The sequence below is a fragment of the Lupinus angustifolius genome, chromosome LG03 (genome assembly GCF_001865875.1).
Source record: "Lupinus angustifolius cultivar Tanjil chromosome LG03, LupAngTanjil_v1.0, whole genome shotgun sequence".
Taxonomy (NCBI): Eukaryota; Viridiplantae; Streptophyta; class Magnoliopsida; order Fabales; family Fabaceae; genus Lupinus; species Lupinus angustifolius.
Window position 1 is genome coordinate 25361547 of NC_032011.1, and position 11076 is coordinate 25372622.

At 31.6% G+C, this 11076-nt stretch overlaps 1 protein-coding gene and 1 pseudogene across 1 annotated transcript; one reads left to right on the forward strand and one right to left on the reverse strand.

Annotated features, from left to right (window-relative positions):
• On the forward strand, window positions 799–2701 carry LOC109344059 (annotated as a pseudogene).
• Window positions 5258–6196, reverse strand: LOC109344060. Its single transcript, XM_019582664.1, has one exon. The coding sequence runs from the start codon at window positions 6126–6128 to the stop codon at window positions 5466–5468; it is 663 nt and encodes a 220-aa protein (XP_019438209.1). The 5' UTR covers window positions 6129–6196; the 3' UTR covers window positions 5258–5465.

Below are 11076 nucleotides of genomic sequence, written 5' to 3' on the forward strand. Positions count from 1 at the left end.
TTTTATTGTAATATTCTAAATTAGTAAATTCTCATTAATGATTCTTTTCCAATCGACTGAAATATGCCTTTTGTACCGAAATTTTTTAGCATATCTTCTCATTATTCTCTCATCTTTCCTCTCTTATTTCCCTCTTCATCATCTTTAAATTTAATATATTTTTATTATATTCACTACTATGAAGCTCTAAATTTATGTGAAAATCGTAGGAATGGTTCTCCAGCGATAGTTTTAAATATGCTGTGCAAATCTAACACTACTAGGAGGGAATGGTAATATAGAACCAAATTGAAACCAAAAAACATTAAAAAGAGAGACATTTTCATCCAACAAAAAAGGACACTCCATTACTGCACCAACACAGATTATTTGTCCCATTTCCTATACCGACAATTAAAAAATATAATTTAAATAAAAAGAAAATTCTTAAAAATAAAAACTAACATTTTTATACTCCTTAATGAAATCTGATTCTGATTAATTAGAGATATAGTGACGTTATCTTTTTGGGATAGAGACCGGATTCCTTAGTGCACATCATCAATTGGAAATGAAGATCACTTGTCCTTAATGGTGTTTCATTCTCTGTCCCAAATTAATCACATATTAACATTTGAAAATATTTTAAAAAACAAAAAGTAACATTATGAGTAACATTAGAAGATCTCTATCCATCAATTGGCGGCCAATAATGAAAATACTATATCTTTATTAAATGTGGGTTCCTTCCAACATTACTTATGACAATGTGGGGTTGGTTGCATAGTGGTAGTGATAGTTGTTCATATCTTTGTATTAAATAGATAATGAGTGAAAAGAAAGAGAGAAAGCAACTTAGAGCCTTTGCCATTATTCTATTTACTATTCTCTCTAATCAATCATAACACTCATCTTGATCACTTTACCTATCAAACTTCACATATCTCAAGGTTGCAACAAGAGACAGAAAAAGTGGAATTTATAGCAATGGATAGTAATGCTTCCCCTAAACTTGAGTCAGAAGCATTTTCAGAGCTCAAATCAGATACCCATGCATCCAAGAAAAGGTATACAGTTAACATAGTAATTAGCTTTTTATGCTATTTTTAGTAAACTAATATTGTAGATATTCGACAAAGTTTTAGTTGGTATACAATTATCATAGCAGTTTGTTTTTTATGCTATTTTTGGTAAAGTGATATTATAGATATTCTGCAAAGTTTAGTCCAGATAAAATTGGAACGATACATATACATAAAAGATATTGGATAAAATGTTGGCAAGTTTTATATATGTTGTGCACTTTGCAGGAAAATGGTTGAGAAAAGAGTTGTGAGGGTGAGAGTAGGAGAGAATGTTAGCAAGGTGAAGAATGAAGGGTTGCCTTCTGATTTTTGGTCATGGAGAAAATATGGACAAAAGCCAATTAAAAGGGTCTCCATATCCAAGGTTTACAATTACATTCTTTCTACTATATGATCATCATAGTTAATCTTCGTCCTTTTTCACAATTCTAAAACTGCTTACAGATTCCAAGCACGTAATTATTTCGGTATATTGTAATATCAAGGGTATCCCCTGATTCACCTTTTTGGGTAAGGAACTAATCATTTTGGGTATTGTAGTTGTCCCTCCCAACAAGTGTTGGTCACATAAATCAAACCCTTGACCTATTGATCTTTCTGGGATCTAACAAGGTTTTACACCACTAAGAACAATACTTTTTGGTTGTAATGCAGTATATTTATTCAGCTTGATATACAATCTCAATGAATTTAGTATCTTCCTAAATTATACATCAAGTTTTAACCCATGTATTAGTCCTATCGTGTTTGATGGAAACAAAATGTTCTGCTTTTCGATCGCTTCTATTTTGTTTATAGAATCCACCAAACATAGAACAGAATCAATATATTTCTATATTGTTCTATTTTGATAAGGGGATCCACTTACTTTAAGAGTAAGTTAAAAAGAGTTACTTTACATCTTAATCATTCATTTTAGAACAATCCAATGATTTGAATTAGTGAGTATATTTCAACTATTAGATTGTCCTAGAATGAATGATTAAGATATAGAGTAAGTTTTTTAACATTACTCTTCAAGTAAGTGAATCCCGTACCAAAAACTATCATTGTTTGCTCATGCTTGGTACAATAGTGCAGGGGCTATTACAGGTGCAGCACATGTAAGGGTTGCTCAGCAAAAAAGCAAGTAGAAAGATGCAGAACTGATTCATCAATGCTAATCATCACATACACCTCTAACCATAACCATTCAGCTCAACAACCAAAAGAATCCAAAACTGAAACTAAGGAAAATCTCATGATAAACTCAACAGAGGAAGATCAAGAACATATAGAAGAACAAATGAATCATGATATCAGTATAATCAATGATCAAGCTACTGATGAAGATAACTTTCATTACTTGCAATCTCCAATAGGCTACTTGGAAGATGTTATTATAGACCAAGAAGATCCTTTCAAACTAAACATAGAGAAAAGCCATGATAGAATAGATCCTCTCATAGAGGAAGAGCCTCTTTGTTCTGCACAGTTCAAGAATCTCTCAGCACTCAAGTCAGAAGAACTTGACTTTTTTTATGAGCTTGAGGAACTACCCATGTTTTCTTCTTTCTTACCCTTTACAAGGAGCAATTTTTTAGATGAAATGATTCACATTGCCCCTTGATGCAAGTATTTCTTTTCTTTTTGTTTTATTGAGTAAAAAATGTATCTAACAATAGTATATGAGTTTTATACACTGTTCATGTTTAATTATCACTGACTTGAAAAAAATATATATAATACAAATGAATGATAGATAATATACTGATTGCGTATAAATCTTTTACATTCATATTGTGTAAGATATTACACTCTTGTTTTTTTTTTCTAGGGTTTGCAACCTTTGAAGAATATATGTATGTACAAGTATTCATTTATGACATATCATGATATGTCCACTTCAGTTAGTTTTTCTTATTTGGAATCTTTCTTTTATTTTTATAAGATGATGTTATTGAGGACAAAAATGTGATTCTCAACCATTTAAAGTTCTTAGGTTGAAGTTGAAACATGAAAGACACACTAAGAATTAAGGAAGTGGGATATTGTGGTGTAAAGATAGTGCTCTTCTGTCTTTGCAGCACTCACTAGGAGAAGGTCATTATTTTGTTAGGTGCTTCACTTCATGGAATAGAAAGTGGAATGAGGATCACCTGTTCTAAAATAAGTATATTCTCATGTCCCTAGTCAATGAGATTTCTTCAAGTAATGCAAATATGTTATTTTATGTTTTTAGAATTTTTCTTTTTTTAATGAAATGTTACTTTTTCATTGATCTAGTACAGTAAAATGGAACAGGAATTGGGACAGGTAATATTTGTACACATGAAGTGTTGCTTTCTTTTTGCACTTTTCTTTGCCACACATTTGTTGGATACAAGGGTATACATGCCATTGGTTGAAACTAATGATTTGAGACTAATAACTTGTTAAAATAGTAATATTTAAAAGGACAACAAAACACTAACATGAACTTGGTTTAGCTATACATCTCACAGTTTGTGTCACTCTATACTCTATGTGTCATGAATTTGTGATTGGTCAAAAAGAACTAAACATTACCCACCTGCTAACCCAACACAAACACTGAACACATCAGGTAGGATATGCATCATTGTATCAAAATGTGCAAAAACAAAGATTTAAATATTGAATGTCATACTCTAGAAATTCAAAGGATTACTTAACAAAGAACAAACCTTGTTTGGATCAATAGCATCAAGATAAAGAAGCTGAACAATCAACATAAACTGCTCCACTGCATAGTATTATTCTCTTAATAACAAAACATATTAGTAATAGTTGAAAATTGAAATAACACTAAACTGCATTTGAATACTCAACCTCAAGACCCAAAAAAAATGACCAACATATTAAAAGAGCTGACTAATAATATAATGCAACATTCAAATACAATTTCTCTCATTTTGATAGAGAATTACTAATAATATCATATAACATTCAAATATAATTCTCTCATTTTGGTAGAGAATTACTAACTAGATCTTGCATACTAATTTGTGATTTTTCATGAATTAGTTCCCTATAAGGCAAATTTTCACCTACAATTTAATTTAAAGAAATAACAAAAAAATGAGTGGTAATTAATGATTGTACTTACCTATATGAATAATGTTCTAATATGTATTAGAAAATGATAAAATTTCAAAGGTTAAAACTAATATTTGTTTGGTACTACTGAGAGTATCCTCTCACCTTATGCATAAGAAAATAATCTCTTCGGGGTGTGCGACTGTTCCTCCCAACGAATGTCGCTTTCATAAATCAAGTTAGTTCTCTAAAGTAAACCAATTCACAAAAGAACCATGAATTGGTATAAGAGAACCTATTCACGATTCTCCTACAAGAATGAAAGAATTGTGTTTAAGGGACAAAATCAAAATTTTCATTTATTACTAACTAAATAGGGGGACACGGTTTTCTTAAGGGCAAAGTTGAGGATTTACTCCATAAAAATGGAAAATTGATGGATGATTTATTCTAACTTCCAAAAAAAATGAAGGTAAAAAAACTGGCACAAATAAATTGGGACAATTTATTAAACCCTAAACCTGGTATATCTAAAATAAGATTCAAAAGTTTCCAACTGCAAACCGAAGAGAGTATAACCAATCATTTGCCTTGCTTCTTTCAAGTCATGCCCTCTTAATGTTGTTCCTATACATGTATATTGCTTTGGTTTCAATTATGAGTCACTAATCCTCGATTTGGTTATGTCTTCATAGTATGTGAAGAATAATTAACTATTTCCGTTTTTGTTGAGATTTTATATTATTGATGATTGAGTTATTATTATTTTTATTCATGTAAATTTATTGGCCATTTATTTGCATCTCATGGGAGACTCAAGTTATCCCATATTTTAATATATGACACTTATAAATATTTAATGGTCTAGATTTTTCTTATTTTTAAATTAAAAAATAACAAAATTATGTATCTCTTTACTTTTTAGTACTGGACTCTTCAGGAGAGGAGCCTAATTCCTATTCATACAATTGAAATACCCATATGTTTTGCGAGCAAGAAGTGTTAATATTCTGCAATGCAAATCATGTTCTCTAAATGAACATAATTTAAATTTTTTCAAGAATTGAACCCTTAATATTTTAATATCCTGAGAAGTTGATATAACATCAAATACTTAACAACCTCGACATTTTTTAGATCCATAATGAACACATAAATCATCAAATAAATATGAATTCCTCCTCATTAAGGCTGCTACATTTCATTACATTGTAGCTTAATTAAAAAAATAGTACAGATAACAAAATCAGGGAGGAAATGCTACATAAAAATTAAACAATAAGGATTCAACAATGATCACATTTAATTTACCTTCTCCCATGATCACCAAACATTTCTTAATCATAAACAAAATTGAGTTCCATTTTAGAAACGAAGAGTACTATTAATTATCCCATCCAAAATTGCCATGCAATTTCCACCAAGCTGATAAACAATTAGAGATTCCTCAGCAAAAGGGTTCTCAACTCCAGGAGATTGAGAAATAGCATCCTCACAAGAAGATCTATGTACCAGCACAGAAGAAAACTTGTAATAAGCATCAACCACATTTTGTTGACTCAACAATTCCAAAGCTTCCTTGATAGTATAAACAATATTTTTATATTTTGACTTGCATATCTTAAGTGCAGAAACTGCTTCCTTAGATGGATGAACAAGTAATTGTGCAATGATATTAGAAACCTTCAAGCTTTGGTTAAGGGTAGCCTCAATCTCAGTTTCAAGGGCCACTATAGGGTTAAATTGGCCTTGGAAATATGGGTTAATGGTCTCAGCACAAAGGGCAGGGTTCTCAGTGTTTTTGCAAAAAGAAATGAGCTTAGGGCTAACCCTAATGACTTGTTGTTTAGCTTTGGCTTGTGCATTCTTGAAGATTGCTGAGAGGCCTATAAGGCTACCTGCCCTTGATGCTGTAGGACTTGAGGCACCATATGAAGGGATAACACTTCTAGTTGTGGGCACTGCATTGATGGATAGAAGAAGAGAAGAGATTGATGCAATGATTAGAAGGGTTTTGGTGTAATCCATGTTGTCTCTTCTCTTTGGAAAGTGTGCTATAGAGAGGAGAGACAATGGGTAGGTTGAAAATGAAAATGTGAGAAGATGGGGTTTTATTCTAGAGCATGGGAAATGAATCTAGGGTATATAGTGAAATTAGGATATGTTATGGACAAATTCTATTATGGGTTAAGGGTTCATATTAGATAGTACATTGTAGCCGTAGTTTATTATATTAAAGTTTGGTGTATTTCTGAAAATTAAATGTCACCACACAATATATATATAGGCATCACATGCAAGGTTAGGAATTAACTACATAATTAGAAAAGTAGTAGTTGACTTGGTAAAATTAATGACACAGCACAATATTCATAACCTTTTTATTATCAATTAAAAATAGTTAACATCATCAATATCGAGTAAGGTCGATGCATGAAAAAATAAAAGGCAAAATAACACTTGTTTCTTTTGGTTTAGATGAAATAATAACTGGTACTACCACAATAATGATAATTCTCTCTCATGATAATTCTTTATCATCAATATTATAAATACAAAAGTTAAATATATTAAAATTTGTTGAATAATAACTGGTACTATCACAATAATGATATATGGTTTTTTTTGGTACTATTAAGGATATTCCCTCATCATATGAGTAATGAATTAATCTCTTTTAAAGTATGTCCCTCCCAATAAGTGTTATTCATAAAAATTGAACTATTGCCTTTTAGTCTTTTTGGAAATCTAACTGGATCTTACACTACTAGATTAACATTTTGTTGGTATAATAACACATGGTTATAAGGGCTAAAATAAAATAAAAATCATAATTTAGATTAATTATAAGCAAAAACCACTTTTTATTAAAAATAAAACCTTTGATGATTGTTACTTTGTTTGTCTTCTTCTCATTAACAGCTACTTTATAGAGTAATTATTCCATTTCGTTTTTCAACTTTTATAAAGTAAGTCTCAATAAATTTAAATTATCAATTTAGTCCCCAACAATTTTAATGTGACTTCTTTTTCATCCCTAACTTTTGCACACCTATCCATATTCATTCCTCATTATCTTTGTTTATCCTACCCTACTTGTGATCATCCCTCTTTGTATTCATCTATGCTTGCCTTTGTTCCCAGAATCACAAAACAAGAACACTTTTATTACTGTTTCTTAAGGTATGTGCTTCCGATATATTTATTGCTTTTTTTTTATATTGCATGTGTTTGTTTCCATTTTGCTGTTAGTGTGTATGCATAGATTTTGTTTTTAGAAGGTTATTATGGTCCCGGACATTTAGATTTATTGTTTAATGTTTTTAACTTTTTTTTGCCTTTACATTTGGATGATTACAATAATGTTAGGTCTGTTTTAATATTGTCCTTCTTTGAGTCATTTTTTTGCCACAGAACATTAGATATCATTTATTCTATGGAAATGTCTCAATAAATTGTTCATGTTTATCACTATAATGGTTGTTTTATTAGAGACGATGAAGGAGATTTTCAGTACAAGTATGAATGGATATGGACTTTGTCAACATCATCGATATGAAGACATTGTTCATTGAGTGCATGTATTATGACTACAAAGTTATATACGGGATAAACCCCAAAGATTCTCATTTCAAAATTAATTTAAAGCCAATAAAAAAGGATAAATATATCAATGACATGGTTGCTGCATTTTGGAGCCTAAGAAAGTGAATGAATTTGGTGATTACGAAATACACATATATTTTCAATATCAAGTATTGCATGTTGAACACACTATATTTGTCAGTGATCTCTCATCTGTTGAGGATTCCATTTACAAAGCTCCTCCAATTACTAAAGTTGAAGATGATAGTGATTATGAAATGCTTAGTGTGCTTGATGAAGATGTACTCGGAGAACATGTAGATGAAGAACATGTATCTGAAGAACATGTAGTTGAAGATTTACCTCAGCTTACAACTCAAGTAGCTTAGTTTGCACTTGAACAAGGCCTTGACTTTGCACTTGACTTTGAACCTGAAGAAGTAGTTGACTTTAAAGTTGAAGAAGTTGATGAAGAAGTACCTGACTCTAAGCTGAAGAATTAGCTGAAAATGAAAATGACCTTCTTTAATGATTATTTATGATTCATTTTTTATTTTGTTTAACTCTTTTATTTTGGTCAAATCTTATAATTGATGCAATTTCGTCTATATACATTATATTGACAACTCTTGTTTAACTAATTTGATATTATGATGTCTTCCAATTTTGTGTATATACATTATATCAAATACATGAGAAATAACACATGATTTGGTCAATGTTCAATGTTCAATACATACACATCACTTAAATGTTCAATACATACACATCACTTAAATAACACCATCTTCAAACACTATCTAATTCAAAATAAAAATACATATAACAATAACAGAAAATATAACACAAAACAAACTGGTTACAAACACAACTTTTCTGGACCATTATTTTGACATATTTTTTTGTCATAATTTGAATTTCATTCACATTAGCTTGCAACTCGTTCATGTCCACTCAATTTTCCAATTCCTTCTCAGTCTTCCACCCACATAAAAAAATTGTACAATATTAATTTTCCTCCTACAAAATAATGAAAATGTCACAAAAAGGAAGGGGCAGAAAGAGGAAACCTATAAATATGGGAAATGGTAACCTTGAAATATGGATCACCATAAAACTGTTTCCTTAGGTTCTTTAGAGTTTTTTATGTGAACACAACAACAACAACAACCCTATTATAATGGAAGATTGGAGAAGAAAATCTTCTACATTGCAACCTATTAGCTACAGTGAAGCTACAATGTATGCTCATATCACGTTTGTTATAAGTGCTCACGTCGCCATAACTTTTCAACTTCAAGGGCTTAGAGATTCTTATTACAGGTTATAGGGATTGAAGACTATAAGATTACTATTAGTTGGAAGAAGAAATCCAAAACAATGTTGTTTTGTAAAAGGATTTTCGTTTAAAAAAACAAGTCATTTTCATAAAAAATTGAAAAAAATACATGTCATCCAGTAACTTGTCACACAAGCCAACATGTACAAAAGGCGTCTAGTCATGTTAGTAGTTAATGGCCCATATACCAAATTGATAATGTTAACTAGCGGATATAGACATAAGGACTAACATGGTTCCACATTGAAATTGTTGGTGACTAAATTGATATTTTAAATTTATTATGAACTAACTTGGTAAAGTAAAAAAAAATGAGGGGCAAAATAAGTAATTGCTCTTAAACAAGTCATCATCACACTCATGTTCATCATCCATACTTTATTCTTCTTCGCAAAAACAAATTCAATCAAACCTTTGGTTGACATAAGCTGCTTTTACAGAGATAGATTTGGTTCACACTTCAAACCTTCACCTAGATACTTCAAGTCCTCTATTTGGCATGGAATTAAGCAAAATTGGTCAATGGTCTAGAACAATTCCCTATGCCTAATTGGTGACGGCAAGAGCACTAATTTCTGGAAAGATAATTGGTTAGGGAATCCTTTTGTTGACATTCTTAACATACCTGAGTCCTGTCATTCATCTCTGAATGCTAAGGTGGTGGATTTCATTCAGGATAATAAATGGATCATTCCAAACAGCTTTATGTCCTTATTCCCTCTAGTTTGTAACCAACTTACTAAAACGACAATTACAACCAACAATGACAGAGTCATTTGGCAAAACTCTAGGGATGGTATCCTTTCCTTCAAATATGCTTACTTACATTGCACTCCTACCGCTCCTCAACAAAATTGGTTTAAGAGTATATGGTCAAGGGCCATCCCTCCTTCTAAAACATTCATCACTTGGAGATGGTTTCATAACAAAGTGCCTACTGATGAAAATCTCAATAAGCGTGACTGTCAAACAGTCTCCACGTGCAGTATTTGTAATTGTAATTTGGAATCCTCCAACCACATCTTCCTTTCATGTAAGTTGGATATTCATGTTTGGAATTGGTTAGGTAACATGTTCCATTGCAACTTTAATACTTGATCATTGCAAGCTCTTCTTGGCAATTGCAATCTTGGTTGGAGTCCTCAAGTCAAAGACACTCTTCTATCATGCATCATCCTAACAATCAACCAAATTTGGATCACTAGAAACAAAATGAGATTTCAGGACAGCAGAGTAAACAAATCACTCTATGGTTTAAAATAAGCAGGAAGACAATGGTTCTCCAAACTGTCAGATTCTCTCTTAACCTTAGGATACAACCAATCACACCATGATCACTCCCTCTTCATCAAATGTCATGAGTCCAAATTTACAGCCTTATTAGTATATGTGGATGACCTCATACTAGCTTGCAATAACAAATCAGAAATATATAGTGTCAAAAATTTTCTGGACAACAAATTCAAAATCAAAGATTTAGGAGTTTTAAAGTATTTCTCGGCTCTAGAGGTTGCTAGAACTAAGGATAGACTCACCCTTTGTCAAAGACAGTATGCTCTAGACATACTATCTGATACAGGTTACCTAGGCTCCAAACATGCCCCAACACCCATAATCAAAACCACCAAGTTACATCTCAATGATACAACTTTATATGAGGATCCCCCTTCCTATAGAAGACTTGTAGGCAGACTGCTCTATCTCACCAACAGTAGGCCTGATATAAGCTTTGTTGTCCAACAACTCAGCCAATTCATGGCACAACCTACCACCTTACACCACAAAGTATTAAGTAGGGTCCTTAGATATATTAAGAGTAATCCTGGCCAGGGACTATTCTATCCTACCAATTCCACAATCCAACTTAAAGCCTTTAGTGATTCAGATTGGGTTGCTTGTTTAGATTTTAGGAAATCTATAAGTGGTTATTGCATTTTTCTTGGTAACTCTCTTGTTTCCCGGAAATCAAAGAAACATAATACAATCTCAAGATCATCTTCAGAAGCTGAATATCGTGCTATTACATTAACATCTTGTGAAATTCAATGGCTG